This window comes from Panthera tigris, chromosome A2 (genome assembly GCF_018350195.1).
Source record: "Panthera tigris isolate Pti1 chromosome A2, P.tigris_Pti1_mat1.1, whole genome shotgun sequence".
NCBI classification, from domain to species: domain Eukaryota; kingdom Metazoa; phylum Chordata; class Mammalia; order Carnivora; family Felidae; genus Panthera; species Panthera tigris.
Genome location: NC_056661.1, coordinates 49,165,618 through 49,185,999, shown reverse-complemented (window position 1 = coordinate 49,185,999; position 20,382 = coordinate 49,165,618). Strand labels below are relative to the sequence as shown.

The following is a 20,382-nucleotide window of genomic DNA, read 5'->3' as shown; positions in this document are numbered from 1 at the left end:
GGAAAGAGGGGAAAATGCTTCATTTTCGCTGCCCTCTTGGGATTTTATCAATTGCACTTTCTGGCTGCTTGCTTTCTGTTGTTAACATCTTTCTTGGAGAGGAATGCTTTTTTCACTTCTGCAGGGAAGGAAGGAGTCACCTATGAGATGAGCAGTGATCGCCTAATCCTATGATCTGAATTTCTTCCTGACATCTTAAAACTCCTTACGTTCATGCCAGATGTTTGCTGTCCTCAAAATGCCATAAGGCATTGCTTAGTGTTCTCCTTTCCCATCAATGGCTGGCAGATGTTTGAGGTTTGGTGTCTTTACATGCCTTTCATCAGTACAGAAACTGTACATCTTGTTGGCTGTTCCTCCCATACAATGGCTGCTGTGTAATGGTGTATCGTGTTTAATGAGGAATTGCAACTTGCCTCAGAATAAAAAGAACAAAGAATGTATTACAGGATATTTATGTCTAAGTCTATTTACTATTTATGAAGACTCTAACAGCTTAGCAATTTCCTTCACATACAAACTGTAAAGACTGAAAAAACTATAGCTGCTTAAAATTTCACATCCTTAGTTGAATGCCTGATCTAGACTTAAACATTCTATTTGACTATCTTTTTTTAAAACAAAGCTGTCGAAGACAACTCTGTCCATTATGTCTTTTTCCTACTGTGGTGCAAGTTGAGGGCCTGATGTTATTCCCAGGGGAACTGCTGACTTGGAGAGGGTGGGGTTCCAGTTTCCAGCCTCCCATCGAGGGAGATGGGCTGTGGGGGCAGCTTTCTGCCCTGAGTTGAGGGAGATTCACAAAGTGGCTGGGATGTGCTCTTCCTGAAGACAGGTCATTCCCCTATCTGAACACAGAAGAGTCTCCGAGAAAAGTCTGATCTCACCAAAGTCCTAAATGATTCTCTTAAATTCTGGACACAGAGGAATACTAATTACTGCATATCAGCCATAGGTCAGACCGCATCCTGGGACCTTAGCTTGTGTCATCTCACCCAACCTCAAAAGAGCCTAGTTAATGAATGTGCTCGAATCCCCGTGTTGCCACATGAGGTAGCTGAGATGGGAAAATGTTTGTGTCAAAATTATGCTATGTCTAATTCCAAAGTCCTGGACTCTGACCTGAAGGCTGGCCTTTTCTATCAGAGATGCATTGTTTGCTTCCTCTGGGATTAGATGACTTTTCACAGGCAATTAAGTTCTTCTTTTTTTTGAATTTTCTTTTTAATTTAAATTCAGGTTAGTTACTCCTCTTAAGAGAAATCCATCTCTGAAACCACGTTAGAAGCTTGGAACTGCACTAGGTTCAAAATGGCCATGGCAGTTTTGTAAAGAAAGCTCAGAAAATACTCCTTTCTTATCCCTCCCAGTGACATAACTCACTGAGAGTCAAAACAGGGAATAGAAAAGAAAGCTGAAGTTTGAAGAATGGATGAAATTGTACAATTAGGCCACTGTTTACTGCTGGAGGCACAATTCTGAATTAGATCACTTGAAAACCATCTTTTGTTTTGTAACATGTTTCTTGTAGAATACTTAAAAGTGCGTAGATCTTTCTTGCTGTTTATAAAAGAGCTGCTCTGAATACATACCTGTCGGTTTGAAAATTTGCCCCTATAGAGACTTGGGGAGAGAAGACTTCCATTTTTTTCACTGTTGCCAAGTGTCCAGTAAATCTTGCCCTCACTGAAGTTCACATAACTGTGTTCACACTTAAAACAATGATATGATATCTGACGTTGGAGCTTCTTAAGAAGACTGGGTGGTCGGTTTTTTTTTTTTCCCCCGACCCAGAAGCTTTCTTACCTAACATAAAACCGAGCTTTGAGCTTTCAGGTCAGGGATTGGCTATATTCCAGGGACCAATGGGTAAAATTGTTGCCTCAGCTTTTGCACTGTTCTTATATATTAGCCTTGGGTATCTTTAACTTAAGGATTTTTGAACATACCATAGCATTCATAATGTCCTGTTCCTAAGTTCAGAACTCAGAGTATGCATTCTCTCTCACAGATCTCCTGCCATAATGATTCTACGGGTTATCTCTGCTGCTACTCCTCAGTTATAAAACCCCAAATGGCACCTTTCTCTCCAAAGGTACATTCCCACAGCCTTCAGAACTGAGGATATTAACAGTTCTGATATATTTTTCTGCCTTTCTTCAGCTTCACACATCATGTTTGTCCAGTGGTTTTCAGCTAGGCAAATTGTGCCCTCAGAGAAGATTTGGCAATGTCTAGAGACATTTCTCATAGATGTGCACAACCGTAGGATGGGGGTGCTACTGGCATCTGTGGATGCTGTATGTCAGCATCCAGGGATGCTGCTTAAACATGCTACAGTGCACAGGATAGCCCCCTGCAACCAAGAACTGTTCAGCTCAAAATGTCACTAGTGCCATCATTGAGAAGCCTTGTGGTCTAACTATACTGGAGAATGGATCCTCCTAAATGTACCTATAACTGGAAGGCATTACAGTGGTCACAAGCATGACCTCTGAGCCCAGAAGACTGAGCTTATATGCAAGTTCCTCTAATTATCAGCTGTGTGACTTTGGGGAAGTTATTTAAAATGTCTGTGCCTCAATTTCCTCATCCTTAATATGGGCCTAATGCTGCATATACAATAAGATTCTTTAAATGAATTGATGCGTGCCAAGTACTTAGAATAGTGGCTTGTGCATGGGAGGTACTCAATACCTGCTGCCCAGCACTGTTGGTAACAATGTTGCCACCACTGCATGTACTTGGGCTTGACTGAGGATGATCCCTCTGTGTGGCGCACACCCTCTCCCATGTTGGTTCATGGTTCAAGCCACAGTTGTGAGACTGTCCTCTTGCCATCCATGAGAGCAAATGGCTACTTTGTGTCTTTATCACATACTTCTTTTAATGGATCCATGAGTCGTGTCTGACAAGGACTTAGTTGTTCTTCCTTTTCCTTTGGGTTGTGAACTCCCCAAGGAGCTGTGGCTTGTTCTGTGCCAGCCTTATGTGTCCAGTCCCTAATGATAGTAAATACTTCATCAATCATGTTGGTTGGTTTGGGGTCAGGCTCTGTTGACAAGAAAACTAATAGACAAAAGAAATAGTAAACTCTTTCTTTTCAGACTTGGTTTAACCTCTTTAGTAAGTTTTGCAAGTTTACAATAAGAAGCTTGGATTTCAATTGGTTATATGCAGGGACTTTATAAGCCTAGTAGAAGCTGAACAAAGTGCAAGACAAAACCCTTTTCCCTTCCTTCAGACACTGCACACTCATCTCCAGCCATGCCAGCCTCCTAGTCTCAGGGAGATGTACAGCCTAAGTTATTATCTGGTATTAATAATCCATTTCTTCTATAGCCATCTATCTTTATTTTCCATTCTGGCTTGAGCTGTTTACCTTCCCATAGATAAGGTGGCCGACCAGTGGCTACTCAATGCCGATAATCATCTATAAGTAGAAGAAAAAAAAAAGTTGTTTTCTTTTTTTCCAGACTGTGCTATAAATCTGAATCTTTTATAATGAAGGATTTCCCTGACCTGGTTAAAAATGAACTTGTCAGGCTAAAGATATTTCAGCTCTTTAAAGAGACATGGGTAGGTGTAAAATGGAGTCAAAATGGGTTCTAAAGCTACCTTGTGACTAATAGCTAGGATGATATTCTTAACCCCCATGAGCTGTATGATGCCACCTACTTCAGTGTGATGCCCCGAGGATGAAATGAGGTGCTGTATGTGCAAGCACATGCCAAAATAACACTATAAAATGTTGCATAAGGGTTAGTTGATTTTCACAGTTAATTGATCATGATCTAATGTTTAAAAATTCTATGGATTTTTCTTTTTGTCTTTTCTGCACTTTTGGAACATAGACTCATTGCTACCGTTCTGTAGACAGTATCAGCAATCAACATAATCCATTGTGTTTTTTTCTCCATTAGATAAGATATAGCTTGTATGGAAAGTTCAAAAACAGAGGCAGTTTTTATTTTTGCTCTACCTTATGCAGCCATTTTACAACCTGAGTTCTGGAATGAGTGATCTGAGAAGCTAGGAAAGGTCTCTCTTCAACTGTAGTATACTGGACCAGTTGATAGAGCTGCTCTGGGATTTAATATATTACACTGGCTCTTGTTCCTAGCTTTCTATGCCAGTTTTGCAGTGAAAGTTATCCAGAATATAAATTGATAGCAGAGACTCCTTTAGACGATATATGACATCACTAACTGTTCATGATTCACATAAAACTTCTGCTTGTTGAAAATGATAGACATCTTTTGTTTTTTCCTTGTATTTTTTCCTTACTCTGAAAAATTTACAAACCACTGCCAGACATGAATGCCAGGGACTAACCAATGCATAGTACAAATCATTGACCAATGCATGGGACAATTCAATCAAATTTGACTCTGTGGAAATTTGACTCTGATGGAAAAGACCAATAAGTTTTCACCCAACACCCAAATTGCAAATTTGAAAAGTACCTGGAAAGGTGCTATTTGGGATTGGGTGAGGGCCTGTGCTCACATCCTTGAATATTTAAGTTGCTTTTCCTCTGTTGAGCAACATTGGTGTGGTAAATGAATATATACACTGCTTCCATTTGGGTGGTGATTGAGAAAATCATCCTCTCCACTAACTACAGCATTCTGTAAGACATGTGATGACTAAAGAGTTGCCACCTTTCCTGGTTTTCAAGAATTATGTGCAACTAGAGAATCAATAAATCCAGAATGTTGTAGAGAGTATATGGAAACAATGGGGAAACTTTCCAGCTGAGAGAAAATTTTCTGGGTATTTTTGTTGTGGTTGTTCACAGTATTTATTTTACATTCCACAATGTAGACCAGTCTTTACTAGATTCTACAAAATAAATGGACTCCAATGCCTTCAGAGAGAGTCGTTAGACTATTTTCACAATCATTGGAAAGTGCAAAGAACAAAAGACCTCTCTTCTATGAAGGATGTTCCTATCTTCCTTTTTACTTTCTCTAGGTGATGGCCCAGAGCACTCATGATCCAATAGAACTTTTGGTGATGATGGCAGTGTTTTATATTTTTGCTGTCCAGTATGGTAGTCATTAGCTATGTGTGCCCACTGACCACTTGCAGTGTGGCTGGTACAACTGAGGAACAAAAGAATTTTATTTAATTCTAACTAGTTTAATTTCTTTTAATGTTTATTTATTTTTGAGAGATAGAGAGCATGAGTGTGCACACAAGTGGGGGAAGGGCAAAGAGAGGGAGACAGAGAATCTGAAGTGGGCTCCAGGCTCTGAGCTGTCAGCAAAGAGCCTGATGTGGGGCTTGAACCCACCAACTGTGAGTTCGTGACCTGAGCTGAAGTCAGATGCTTAACCGACTGAGTCACCTAAGCACCCCTAATGCTAACCAGTTTAAATGTAAACCCGTGTTTGTGGCTAGTGGGTACCATATGAACTGAGCAGCTACAGCTTAGTTGGTGATATTCATAAGAAGAATAACAACAAATTATTGAGCATCATATATATATACCAAACATTATGTTAAGCATACTACGTACACTTATTTAATCCTAATCACAACCCTATGAGGTAGTAATATTCTACCCCTTTGGTAGAAGAGAAGTCAATGCACAGAGGATAAGCAGTGCACTCACCCACCTTTTTTTTTTTTTTTGCACCTGGTCAGGCAGAAAAGCATCACTGAAAATTTAAAAATGGTCATCTCTTTGGTAACTTCTGGGCTGATTAAATTCAGAGGTGACCTACTGAGTAGCTTGGAAAGATTGCAGAAAGATGTATCAATTCCTTGTGCCTACAAAAGTCCATGACCTGTGGCCCTCTGCAGGAACTAGAAACACTGACCCAGCTTCTCATCTGATGTTGTCATGGAGATTCAGCCTTAAACAAAAAGATGGCGCTGTTTTTGGGCTCCAGGAATAGAACTCAGCAATTAGCTTCATCTTTATTTAGTTTGTAACACCAGCCTGGAAGACTCTCTTGAGAGGAGACCTGGAAATAGCTTCTCACAGTGCTAACAGACAGCTAGAGATGATTTCCTGGGAACATCGTGGATGCCATGTGTGGGATAAACTGGAATATTTTTTTTAATCAGTCATTTTAATATCTTGGAAAACACTCAGCTCTCTAAATGATCACCATCACATCAACACCATATTGCATGTGTTGATTATCAGGCAGGGTTTAAAGGAAAAAAAAGTTCCCAAACCTGGATGTGCATCAGAACCTTGGGGAAGCTTGCGACATTTTGATGAGCACCAGGTTAGGAAACAAAAGATATAAATTAGACTGAAGTATAAATTTTAAGGCATTTCAAAAAGATTTCTTCTTCACAGCTTTTCTGCCATAAATAGAATTTTAAAATTGCTCCTTGGTATTTCCTTAAATACCTGAATACTAACAGTAATATGTTAATGTAACATTGCCACAGTGGTGACCGTGTTGAATGTATTTATGCCTAAGTTCAGGAAATATGTGCTGTGTTATGAAACTGAATGGAAGCAAAGTGTGTTTAAGTGTGGTTTCTCAGGTATCTAGTTACTTCAGTGAGCTTTTGGCTTTAAGACACCATTGCTCCAGAAATGATCAATACTGAACAGGTGAAAGACAAGACAGGAGATGTATTGATACTCAATCTGAAAATCCTGCAAGTTTTTCCAGACAAAAATCAGATACAGATGGATTACTTGCACTCTCAAACTTTATTACATGTGGTACAGAAATAGAATGGGTACAAGAGATCACATGGAAAAGGATCAGATTGGAATCTCCAAATTCTTTCCTAGAGGAAACACAAATAGAAAAATTCAGTTAATGTTAAGTGACCTAATAACAACAATGATAGTTAACATTTGAATAACTACTGTGCCAAACTCAGTTCTAAGTGCTTTACTTTTATGTAGTCTTCACAACTACCCTATGAGGTTATGTTTTACAGATGAGGAAACTGAGGCACAGAGAGATGATCTTTTCTAAAGGGTCAGCATTTTACCCACTTGGCATAAATGAGGCAGGGTATCACATGCTGACCCTCTATTTCACTTCCTTTTACTTTGTAGGGGAGTTAGGTAGGAGCCCCCAGTGATGCTATAGTACCTGCCTCTTTACCCAGGATGCACTGAGAACCCACTACCCAGGGAGGGAATGGATTTGAAAGGGTCACATCACAGTAGGTCATAGTAGGGATCTCTTTCTCAATTTGATGGTATTGATGTCTTTCCTAAATAAAGCCCCTAGAAAAGGTTCTAATGGGCTAAGGTCTGAAGACTTCCTTAGTGTAATTTCTCATGGTTTTGGAATATTGAGAGGACATTGACGGTATGTGAGGAGGACCACCTAGGGACTAAGCTTGTCCTGGAAACTGGAGAAGGTCTCTTCATTACATTCATTGGTGGGCTGGGTAGCAAAGCTTCCTCAGGACACTTAGAAGGATGTGAAATGATACTTGCCTTGGACCACCGCCTGACTGTATGCCTGTGCACATGGCCAGGTGTGCTTGCACTTTTCACCTGAATAGAAACAACAGCTGAAGTCTCAGTCTGGACTCAGGCAAACCACGGCAAATTTAAATGCAAAGGAAATTTGCAAACATGACCAAAATGAGGAATAGAGGAATTAAGTTCCTAGAACAAAAATCTAGAATTTCTCATGCAAACCCAGGGAGGCCAGCTTAATCAAATTTTCAGCTAACACAGATGATAATGACTCTGGTGCCCAGTATCTTTATGGGGCTTCACTCCTGCAAGAGCAGAGAGAGAGAAAACAGGTGATGAAGCCATGGTGGCAATTACCTTTCCACATTTTTGGGCTAGGGACATGACAGTTTTTTAAAAATGTTAGCAAATCCTTTTCTGAGCTTAATTTCATTAGCTTTGGTTCTCACGAGGAGGGAGAGTCTGCTTACAGCCATCAATATATGATGACTTGGGACTGTAACTCTGAACAGGCTGCACTCAGCCCAGGATGACTGGTAGGTCTTGAGTTTGTTATTCAATGGATTTCACTGAATTCTCAAGAGTTAAACATTTTCAAGTCTAGAAGACCCATGTTCTTAGAGCAACAGCTACAGTCTTTAATTTTTCAGACCAACAAAAGAATTAGAGAATACGTGGAAAGAACACCAAATAGTCTCATCATTTGCAATAACATCCAGGAAGAAAAAACAAAAGAGGGCACGTCTCATTTCAAAATGACCCTTAACTCAGATTACGATTTCTGTCTTGAAGCCCTGGAGGGCCTCTAGAATCAAACGATAAGAGCCATAAATGTTGATAAGATAGATTATGCAGACTGAAACTCATTGTGTCCCAGTGCATTTAATTTCAGAAAAGTTGATTAAACAGGACTATGGCCAGAAGCCCATGTTGAGACATCTACTGTGCCATTGGGAAGTTGTGTGTGTCACTAGGAAGTTGCCTCACTGCTCTGAGCCTCAGTTTCCTCATATGTTAAGTGGGGACGGTAAATCCTCTCTCAATGGACAGTTGTAAGTCTGTAGCAAAAGGTATAATGTCCAACTATTATCATCATCCTAATTGATATTATTATTATTATTATTATTATTAAATTGCTATAAAGTGTTATGTGAGTCCCTTTGAAGACTGAGATAAATGAGCCTAGCTCTTCAAGGAAATTCTATATTTGATATAAGCTTGATAAATACCAAACTTCAAAGTACCAACAAAGATCTCTGAGGGGTTTTGTTAATTGATTTTGTTGTAGTACCCTAGCCTTGAAAGGAAACAAAATGTGTTTTCACAAGCAAAGATTAAGGGACTCTGTTCCACTCAGTCATTATTCTGTCACTCAAGACATACCCCAGAATGATTATTTGTACTTAAAATGCTCTTCAGCTTGCCAGCCAGCGTGGAGTTACCTGTCGAAGTTAATCATATGGAGTGGTTCATGTATCAGGCAGTATGAGCCTATCTGTCCCACAGCAGTCTCGCTGAGTGACTGATAACATTCTGTGTCAATTTCACCAAGCCGAAAGACTATTACTGACCCATCAAAAGACCAAAGTGACCCATCTCGAAAATAGAGCCTGTTGTACCTAGAGAAAAGGTTGCCCGACTTCATTGGCAATCTAGATGTCATTCCTTCCAACTTTGATGGTTTACGGTAACCAAAAAATGTAACCACATAAAAAAAGGAGAAAGCAAAACCAATTAAAATAGCAAGATGATTAGGGACTAACAGTCCTACCTCATATATGCACATCCTTTATAAAGGAAGGCTTTTATTTACACGATTCCATTCAAGCTTCATGGTATTCCCCTGGAGAAGAGCATGCTCCCATCTTACACCAGAGGAAACTGAAGATCACATAGGATATGACTTATCCAAGATCACAGAGGTTCGTGAGGTGATAAAGCTTATGCTACCTCAAATAGGAGAGCCACCATTAGGGGCTTAGCCCAGTTTTCCTTTTTCTTGGCCAGATAAAAGAAACAGCACACACAAGGTCATAACCAATACTTGGACCAACACTTACGTGAAGTGGGATTGCTGATTCTTGTCATGTTCTTCTAAGTGTTTGGGTCACTTCAGCAAGAACAGGCTTTGGACACATTTGCTCAGTCCTCTTAGTGCAAGCTGGGGTCCTCAGAGGTTACTCTGAAAGAAGGCAGCAATATAAAGGGAATTCAAAACTAATCTTACACTTGAAAAGAAAAAATAATGAGAATATTCATGTGGATTGTAAAGAGAAATAATGATTACCTTTGATTCCTAGAGAAAGTTAATTTAAAATGCATCCAAGTTCCATTGTACAGCCAAAAAAAAAAAAATCTGCGAAGCTGAGACATGTCTTTAGAAGGCAGAAATAAGAGTCACCGTCACTTGAGTCCTGAGAGGATGCTCATTCCAGTAATTGGGAAGAAGAAAGATTGTACAGATTAACTGACTTTGGTTTAGGATATACTGTTTTCTTTTTAAATGCAAATGATACTTGAGGCCTAAAAGACAAAATCTGTCCTAAATGCCAGTCTCTAAAAAATTTAAAAAAAAATTTAAAAGCACTTAATAATCATAAAACAATGAAATTGATAATATTTTTGTTTTTACCAAATTAGAAGTGCTAACTACTTAAGCAAGTGCATAGGATCCATTTCCAGTGGTAAATTTGAAGTTTATGTGCCCTTTGAAACACAAATAGGGTATCAGTAGTCCATAAAAGGAAAGAAGTGGGCATAAAACTTTGTTGATTTTATACACAGGGTTAGCTCATCAAAAGACATCTTAGTTAATTACACAAATGCAGATATAGCATTGATTGCCAGTTTTAAGAGTTTTATGTAATAACTACGGCATAGTTTTGAAACCTGTGACATCAGGGTAAAAAAAAAATTGCCTTTCTAGGCAGTTTATAACTTTTAGAGGTTTTGTCTGGAAGAATACAGTTCTACTTGCTGAGTCTGTCGATGCGGAATTTTGTTATTATGTGTACATAATGTGTTCTAGGCAAGTTTAGGAGCCTTTAGTATGTGAGGTATTATACTCCAGTCAATCCATGCACATTTTCTGAGAACCTAGTATTTGCCAGGCCCTTTGCTACAGGCACAAAGATACAGGTGACTCAGTCCCTCTACACACCAGCTGCTTTCCTGCATGTCATTCCCTGCAACTGTCTGCCTTAAAACATAATACTCCAGCCTCACAGAACTGCCTTCTAGTCTCACCATATACCATATTCTTTTGTACTCCGGGTCCTATGTGCATATTTGTTTTCTGCCTTTTGTGACTTTTCTTTATGGTTGCCTGTAGTCCTTCATCATTTGAGACCAGCTCAAACAAAACCTGGGTGATGCTCTCCACCTATAGCTTGCTAGCACTTGGCATAGACCTCTTCTAAGAGGCGTTGCCAATCTGAATGATCATTTCTTACCTTCGAGTCTTCCATCAGATCTGGGCTCCCTGAGGGTATCGTCCGCTTCTGTCCCCAATTCCTAGTCTGTCCAGGGCTGGCCCAGAGGAGTGGTGCTTGACAAACATTTCTTTGATGGACCCAACTTAAAAATGCCCTTAGCGTTCACAAATCCTGGCCAGATGATGTGCTGCCATGATTAAATGTAAAACTTGACACAATTGTCATGGCTTTGGGGCATGATGTAAAAGTTTTTTATGCTAAGGGTACATATTCTAGCCATGTGAATTTTCATCCCATTCTTTAAGTTGTCCTGAAGATGTAGAACTGAGGTGGCAAATGCTAATTGCTTTTTAAGGATGCTGAGATGTCAGACCCCAAGGAGAGAAATAATGGTATTTCACAGAACTCTTAGGTAGAAAGAAATAGGCCAACAAGATTTATAGCTGCATTTATTTCTAAGGTGATTCTATGTCAAAGGTCGGGTAATGTACCTACCACATTCTGTGCTATCCTATACTTACAGAGTGTTTTCAAAATGGATTTTAAATTGACGGTGTCTCCAGTTAGTGCAGAGATATCACACTGAAGGTGAAAGAGGGGAGGGGGGCGGGGAGCTTAACATGATACAAAAACTTAGTCACACAGTTCCAAAAAGCTTTAAGATATAAGATAACCCCATTATAGTAATTAGAAGAGACGAGAGTATTGATTTTTTTTTCACAATACCAGTTAATAAATTAGTGAAATGTCAATAATATTAGAACCAGCGCACTTGCTAGGAGGAACATATGTTGTAAAAACAAGACTCAGGGCTATTATTTGCAAGGCTGAATTAAGTTCAAGTTTTAAAATCAGAACACCATCCAGTGGTGTGAAAATTTACTTCCTAACAAAACAACCTGTTTCCTGACTTGGTGATGATGCCAGATTGATTGTGTTTCTATTGCTTAATTGCATTTTAAAATAAATGTCATTAGATTGATAACCCTCTGCAGGGTTTTAAAATCCACAAACATTCAGACGAGATGCCAGGAGGACTGATTCAGCCGATGTCTGGCCTGTGGTGTTTGTCAGAGACAGGATGTCGACTGTGTTTTCAAGCCAGATTAGGTTCTGTTCTGTCTGAATTTGGACCTGCTTCCTTCAACCCCCTACAAGTAGGTTCCTGCTTGTAGATTCTGCCTTTGCTAGAGTGTGGGGGCTGAAACAAGTCTTACTAGCCCAGTAGTACATATTGTTTACTCTTGAATCTACAAAATTTCCTTTACTGTTTTGTCTTCCTAAAAACAATGCAGATATGGCTTTGAACACACAACTTTATGTGCCTTTCTCCACTGTTCTGCTGAGATTTCCTGTCTTACTGTAACCTGAAAAGGCAAATCACTCCCCTTTTCAAGTAAATGTAACTTAGACCAAATTCCCAATTATTTAAAATTTTTATTATTTATTTTGAGAGAGAGAAAGAAAGAGAGTGCATGTGCGCATGCAAGCAGGGGAGGGGCAGAGAGAAGGACAGAAAGAATCCCAAGCAGGCTCTGTGCCATCAATGCACAGCCCCATACAGGGCTTGAACTCAGGAACCAAGAGATCATGACCCGAGCGGAGATCAAAAGTCTGATGCCTGATCAACTATGCCACCAAGGCGCCCCCAACTTCCCAATTATTTTTTTTTTTAAGTAGCAGTATGAGATCATTATCATTAGTGTGTAAAGACACTTTTACATTGGCAGAAAAGGAGAGCACCCAATCATAATCTTTGAAACAAGAAAATCCTAGTCAAAACTTTATTCTGAAACAGCACATCCTAAAAGTATTTTTTAACTGAAGAACATTTTCATCTTGTATCCTTTAACCCAAAAGGCATCAACTCTGAATGGAGCTAAAGAGAATTTTTAATGGATTGAGATTAATTCTATCATTTTCACCCAGGGAAAATTCCTTCTCTTTTATTCTCAGGGAGTCTCATGTAAACGGAGTGTTCAAGTGATGAGTTGCAGTGTTTTGACAAGCCCTTGGTGTACAAAAAATTGAAATCTCACTGGAATTCCAATATATATTCACTGGGAGGAAAGAATGCCCTATTTAAAAACTAGGACAGATCATGTTGATATGGAAAAAGAATATAAGTATGTGAACAATATATCCTAAATTAAAGACTGAGTTGCAGGCACCCATCTAAAATCAACAGGAAATGTAATTACTCTGAAAGTACTCTTGTCCTATCTTACGGTGGTGCTAAATGCCCCATTATAAATAAATAAATAAATAAGTAAGTAAATAAATAAATAAATAAATACAAGACACACAGCAATGATCTGATAAAAGTTCCATGTTAGCAACATAGAAACAAGGAAGACTAGCCTCTATTAGGAAGCACTATTTCCCCCTCCCATGATAGGACCTCTCCACTCTCTCTTGGAATCTTTCTACAGATTGGTTTCTCTATTTTGTAGCACAATACCAGGTTTAAAAGCAAATCAAAAGGCAACCTTTCATTCACAGCCACCACATGATTTTAATAACTCTGCTCCATATTTTCCACTGTTTGTTTTTCCACAGTTGGGAATACTTTGACTCCATCTGGATAAGGATGCTGGTCAATACAAGAGTTGTTTTGCACTACATTAAACTATTGTGGAGGCTAAAGGGTGGAAGTGTGCTACTAATAATAAATAACAAAATAATAATAAAGTCACAGCATATATGTTTTAGTGAGAGCCTCAAATAATAAACTTCAGTGATGAACCAATGATTACTTCTATGCCTGCTCATTCCTGTGTCTAGTTCACACATCACACCATTCACCATTTCTCTAAGCTATTAGTTTGAACACCTTTGGTATTTATTGATAATTCCTGGGTTTGACTAACATTAAGACTCATTTTACACACTTGAGGTCTTTCCTTGAAGCTTTCCTTGCTCAGTGTCACATGTTATGACTGCAGTTGGTTCCATGCTTCTCTAAGGCAGAACTATGAGCCACAGATCATCTTCAACACACTATCAAGCCCATCCGGCAATGCCTTTGTGTCACTTTGCTGTAAAGAAGGAACTGAGACTATTTTGGGTTTAAGATGGTAAGGCCATTTGTTATTTTTTGAATGAATACATTTCTGGGAATGTATTTAATAAAAATAAACCAGAACAAATGTTTTTGCTAGGCTTGTAAAACATTCCCCTTCCTTCTAAGTTGCCACATCAGCTTCTAAAACCAGAGCATGACAACACACATTTAAAAATAATCTCTCACCATCAGTAGTTTTAAAGTAGACCATATAACAGAGTGACCAGCACCAATTCCACCACTGTTGGCTACTTGCTCAGCAAAGACAAATGTATACACATCCATACACATGTTCTCCAGAAAAGAAATCAAGTCTGTGACCTGTAGCAGCTGTCTGCACTATGCTGAGCAAACAGATTGTCTTTGAAAACACGTTTTATCATATAAATGATTTATAGGTAATCATGCAGTTTTCATGGAAACATTTCTTTTCTCAGTAGAGACAAGAACATACAAATAAATAAAAATTAGATTGTTTCTTACCTTTTAGAAAGCAGGCAAAAGCTATACTGTTGGTGGGATAGTGTACCAAGTAACAGACTTTTGTACACTTTTTCTTACTGGTGGTATACAGTCTACAGGAAAAGTAAATATATAGGTATGTATAAAATAATTGTGCAAACAATATTCCTTTTATTCTTTTTTTTTCCTGTTTGGAGAAGAGGCTGCCATAGAGACCCTGGACATTATGCCCACTCTTTCAGTGGGTTCAAAAGACCTTGGTAGACCAGTTCACCACAATTCAGGTACCTCTGAACATGGGAGTGCCTCTTGATTTAGGGCAGTCAGGGTTTAGTTCCTCAAGCTGGAGCAGTTGGGGGAGCCAGCTCCCAGATAATTTATTTATGTGGTCAGAGTTTTCTTTCCATTGCCATCCTCCCTTTTTTTTCTCTCATCCTAGTCCAGCTATAGTGACCAGCCTGCATGGTTAGTCCAGCAGGATGAAACAGCATAATGTTGAGAATGTTAGAGATCCAAACAAATGAAGAAGCAAAACAAAACAAAAACCATAACAAAATAGCACAGCACAGGAGCGTGTTCCAGAATTTTCTAGGCATCATTACTTATGTAGGGTTTGGTGCCCGCATCCATTTTCCAACAGTTTGAGTTTTTTTTTTTCTTAATCAAATGCCTCCTTATATTGACAACTCAACTATTTTATGTAATAATTCCCTTGGAGAACAACAGAAGTTTTCATGTATATGTTTTCCCTATAGTAGGTGCAAAAAAATGGTAGTAAAAAAACAGCATCAGAATATAAACTTATATTTAAAATATCTTATTTTAGCTTTTCTATTTTAGGCACAAATTATTCTTCTAAAACATGCTTTATCATAGAATGTGCTCATTGGCCCAGTGTACGTCTAGCCTCTTTCTCAGAGTTAATCAGTCATACATTCTCATATCCAAGAAGGAGGTGTCCCAAGCTGTCCATCTGCCTGACATCTTTGGTTGCTACTGACCTTCCAGAGTCTAAACTATCTGCAACCAATCCAGATACAGATAGTTTCTCTGCACTACCTGGGGGCATTGGCTTAGAAAATGGATGGCAGTTTAGGACAAAGATAGCTTAAGGCTGCTTATCATTTTGCCTTGTGATCCTTTACAAGGATAGCATCTGAAACAGAGGATAATTTGCAGAGCATCTTCTGGTTCTGACCAGTCCAGGTGAGGGAGGCAACAATTCTTATCCACCCATCCCTATAAAGCCATGCTGCCTCAGTTAATATTGTTCATCCAACTGGAAAAGGGTCCTGCTGGCCATCAATAAGCCATGTCCCAAGCACAACGAGGTCTTCTTGTTTATTTGGCATCTACACGTTTGCCATGAACATAAATCTGCCAAGTAGCAATAGAAAGTATAAGGAAACATGCTGAATTCAGGCTGCAGATGCAAGAACCAGAGGTTGAGGTGCCCTTCTTCTTAGAAAGGAATGTGGAGAAGGCATCATGGTGGCCAGATCTAAAGCTATCTGAAGTAGGTCAGGTTCTTATCGTCTAGCAACAGAAATCTTGTTTGTGTAAATAAAACTTCAACAAGTAGCTGAGCTACACCCCTATACACCCTACAATTTTTCAACCTGAATGCAGAAGCCCTTGCCCAGCTCTGAATATCTAATGTCAGTAGTGCACAGATAATGTTACAATTTTAAGATTTACTCTTTGTGTACACGCAAATTTTTCTTTTCAACAATGGAATTCTAATGGAAGAAGCAGCCTTAGAGGAAAACTGAGCTTCATGGGGAAAACCCAGGCAGTGCTGGGGCAGTTGTAATTTCTGCCCATGGTAAGCCAACAAGCAAATTCATTTTTATATAGACATGTAGTTGCAATGTGCAGTTGGATGAGGAGAAGCATGCATGCACCAGATGGCAAGCTGCAATGACGGAGCAGAGCTGTTCAAAATGAAAACACTCAAGACTGAAATACATTGAGACTAAGTGTTTAGAGCAACAATGAATAAAGGGACATTTCTGCTTCATTATTTACTTTGTGGCTTATACTATAAACCCATCTTCCTCTCAGATACCCTCCCTCAGAGAATAGCGGATAGGATGTCCCCTTTGGAAAGACATGGTCCTTTTTCAAGTATATGGTCTGTGCTTTTGTTTCTTTTTAACCCGACAGCTTAATTTCAACATATAATTCCTTTGTCTCTGTTATTAATGCTTAGAAATTTGATACTATTTGAGCTATATTTGATATTAAATAGAATATAATATTCCTTTGCATGAGAATAGTCTTACTGTTTATTTTCATTAATTGAACTTTTCATTACTGCTCTTACCCTACATACATGCATTTTTGCATTGGTCAGGACTGGCTTTCTGAATATAATTACTATCTATGATACCACTATTTCCAGATTAGTGTCTCCTTTTGGATCATTTAAAATAACTAATTGACTGCATTTTTATCTCATCTCAAATGTTTCATCCCTTGAAGTTGACTTTGTCCCAGGTCAACATCACTGCTAAAACTTTGGGAGGCATTTCCAGTATGTGTCCTAGATAAAATATTGCCTATTAAGACATAATAATTTCTAGAGATGAGCTTTCTGATATAGTAGCCACAACCACAGATGGCTATTTAAATTGAAATTACTTAAAATAGTGTATTTCCTTAGTTAACTAACCGTATTTCAAGTGCTGGTTTGCCACATATGACTAGAACATTTCCATCACTGCAGCTGGGTCATCAAAAACCCCAATGTTTGGAGGTACATGAATCTCCTCCTATGGTTCAGCAAATATCTATTCAAATTACTTCTGTTATTTTAGGGAGTGTCTACACAAAACCAAAAGAACTAAAATGGTTTTTAAATTGTTTTGGACTGCTTGTAAGACAAGGACTCTATTTGATTTCATTTTCCCCTCTGGGCTATTTACCTTTGCTCTGTGTAGACACCAAAAAAATCATTGACAAAACCCAATAAAACTTTTTCATGGGAAGGCACCAAGTGAATTCCAAACAGAATAGTTGTCAGGATTGGCATTAGATAATAAGTTATTTATATTTTTAAGTAAGTAAGATGAGGCCTCTACCTGGGCAGCCTTCTTTGAGCTCAAGTTACTCCTATCTTTGTAGATAACACAGCAAGCAATAATACATTTCACAGCACATTTAACTCAAGAGTCTGCCACAGACATCATTATATTCTTTATATGCAACTTGAATCACCAGTTGAGGAAACCAAAAGAGTAATTTCTGCTTTGGAATTATGACATGCCCCTTAGGTTCTAAGAAATAGAACAGCAAAGAGAAGCAGGCACGGATTTGAGACTCAGACCTGGGTTTCAGTCCAACCTCCACTGTTAACTATATGTGTGACTTTGGTAATGGCACTTAATCTCACTAAGCCTAGGTTTCTTCAGTGAAAAGCAATTCTCATTCTACAGAGTTACTGTGAGGGGTAAGAGATCTTCCACACAAAGCATTTTGGATTAATACCTATTTCAAAGTGTAGCTATTGCAAGTATTTTTAGTCATATTAATATTGCTATTAGTGTTAGCTATTAGTGTTAGCATTTTACAGCCATTATCTTTTCCAAAACAGCTTCAACAAGGATAGAACCTAATCATTAAAAGTTAATAACAGTAGAAATGTTGTTTGAAAGCTAATTATTTTTAAGTAGCAAAGTACTGAGTTGTCTAAATTCAAAACTTCTAACTTGCTCATTTTTTTTCCAATACATATAGACTTTTGATCATATATTCCACTTACTGATTTTTGGACACATCTACTTAAATTGTGTGTGTTCAGATACACATGCAAAACTGTTAATGGAATGTCTCTAGGATAAGGGTTTTAAAAAATGCAAGGGGTCCTAGAATAAAACACTACAGAAGTATAAATGTGCAGGTATATTTATCAATACAGGTATGCATAAAAATAAATGCTTAAGCATATTTGTTCATGGAAATATTTCTTTTGGGGCATTAGTTCCGTCTACCTCCATACAGCCTTGAACTCTAACCATCGCATCTACATTTACTTTTAGGCAGAACTTTCTGCCTTTTAAGGAATAAAAGGACAATAACAATTGATATATTATTTTTCAGATACAAAATACGTTATGACACACTTATTACATAAGTATTATTATCTTACATAAGTATTATTATCTCCATTCCAAACATTTAAGAAAGCTCAGTGATTCTCAAAGCCACACAGCTGGGAAGTGGAGTGGATGGGATTTGAACCCAGGTCTGTCTCAACCCGAAGCCTCTTCCTATGTCACATGAATTACCACAGGATTCGCCATCCACTTCCCCTCCTCTCTATTGACCATTTGCTCTGAAGACACAAGAACAGAGCCTATACATTGATTTGGTTTCTCCTTGCTCATACTGTGGTCCTTGTCTTTCCTCTTGCCTTGTCCCAGAATCCCTTCTATTAGAGGGTCAAAATAAAGCCCATGGTGTTGTTAACAAGCCTTCGGTACCTTGTCTACATATTTTCAAAGAGTTTCACAGTATTCACTCAGCCAACTGCTTAGAAATGGAGATGAGCCAAGATCATGGATCTCTGAACAGGATTTGTCAAAAACAAACTCTGTTGCCTCCTGCTCTTTAAAGATCTCTCTCTTCCTTGCAGAGTACAAAGGATTACCTCAGAGTTCTTAGAATAGGGATTCCTTTCTGCTTGGCAAAGTTTATAACTGAAAAATGTCTTGAATGATTTAACGGACAACCTGAATCCCCCTCTACTTTAAAAACAGGAAGTATGAGAATCTGCCACATTCTGTCTGGAGCTGGTCAACTTGTTCCTAGAAAAAAAATGCTGGAAGTAGTATTTTTAATCTAAAATGCACTCTTACCACCATACTGTTAGTAAAATTAGCAAGTGGGTATTCTATGCATTTAACTTCTAGTTAAACGGTCTTATTTTCTAACAAAGTATGTCCATCTTTTTGTAGTCATTTGCAGGCTACGCAGGGGTTGCAGATATAAGCATATCAAATATAACATTTCACCCTTTATCCCCTCCCTAATGTTTTGTCTTAGATGTTTTCCCCATGTGGGGGTGTCATGAGCATGGTGGTAGATGGCCTATATACTTGGGTGTTTTCTTGTTTCTAGAAAGCTTGCTTAGTAAAGAATCCTAATGTTCTCCACATTCACATTCCAGTGAAAGGAGTTTTGCTTTCTGAGTTATTAAATATTCCAGTTTCCTTCACACTACTACAGTTTAATCAAGTGTTAAAATTTCCCTACTGGGAAGTTGTTTCTCTAATAGGGAGAGAGCAAGAAATGTGGGTCACAGCCCGACAGGTATGTTGACGTCACTTGAAGTGTTTGGTACCAAAGGATAAGAAGGAAGGGAAGGGGGAGATTTCACACTTCAGAAGCAGAGCCTCTAAAAGCTTTTTTTTCTCATAGGGGGCAAAAATGACATGAGGCCAAGAATGAGGCAAACTCTTAAGAGCAAAAGTTCGCATTTATCCAGGAACCCACTCAGTTAAGACAAGGATGAACATAATATTTCTGCAAGGAGAGGCAGGCTGATACCACAGTTCCTAGAGCTTCCTGATGTAGTAGGGGAAGATGAAAGGAAAGGAAAGTTACTTACTGTTTGGGTCTACATTTTCACAGAGTTCTGTTTTTGCCTCCCCGTTGGGTCTGTCACTGGGTTTGTGTGACAGCCGTGACGACATGGTGGCTGCTGTGACTACCGCCTTGAAGCTTCGCTTCCGCTTCTGGACATTGAGTTCAGGGTGGAAAATGATGATGTACACTTTCGGCATGTATAGCATCCCCAGCGCCACTGATGCACTTAGGTTCATGGAGATTGTAAGCGTGGTAGTTTGTATGTAGAGCTAGGAGACACAACACACAAGACACTATTACAAATAAAATGACTGCAAAGGAAGTCTGAATACTTAACACAATGTCAAGAATGACTCTGGCTAGGATACAGAGCATAGCAATCTCCAGGGCCTTCTCATAAAAAAAAAAAAAAGGAA

General features: G+C 38.7%; 1 protein-coding gene across 5 annotated transcripts in view; it reads right to left on the bottom strand.

The window, feature by feature from the left end:
- Positions 1-20,382, bottom strand: part of GRM7 (glutamate metabotropic receptor 7) — an 860,397-nt gene that overhangs the window by 35,907 nt on the left and 804,108 nt on the right. For 4 of the 5 annotated variants that reach the window (XM_042979452.1, XM_042979450.1, XM_042979448.1 and 1 more), the window contains one exon: positions 19,989-20,235. In XM_042979452.1, coding sequence (XP_042835386.1) covers positions 19,989-20,235 — 247 coding nt within the window. Of the gene's footprint in view, positions 1-19,980; positions 20,236-20,382 lie in introns of those variants that run through there. The other variant, XM_042979449.1, reaches the window with a different exon arrangement.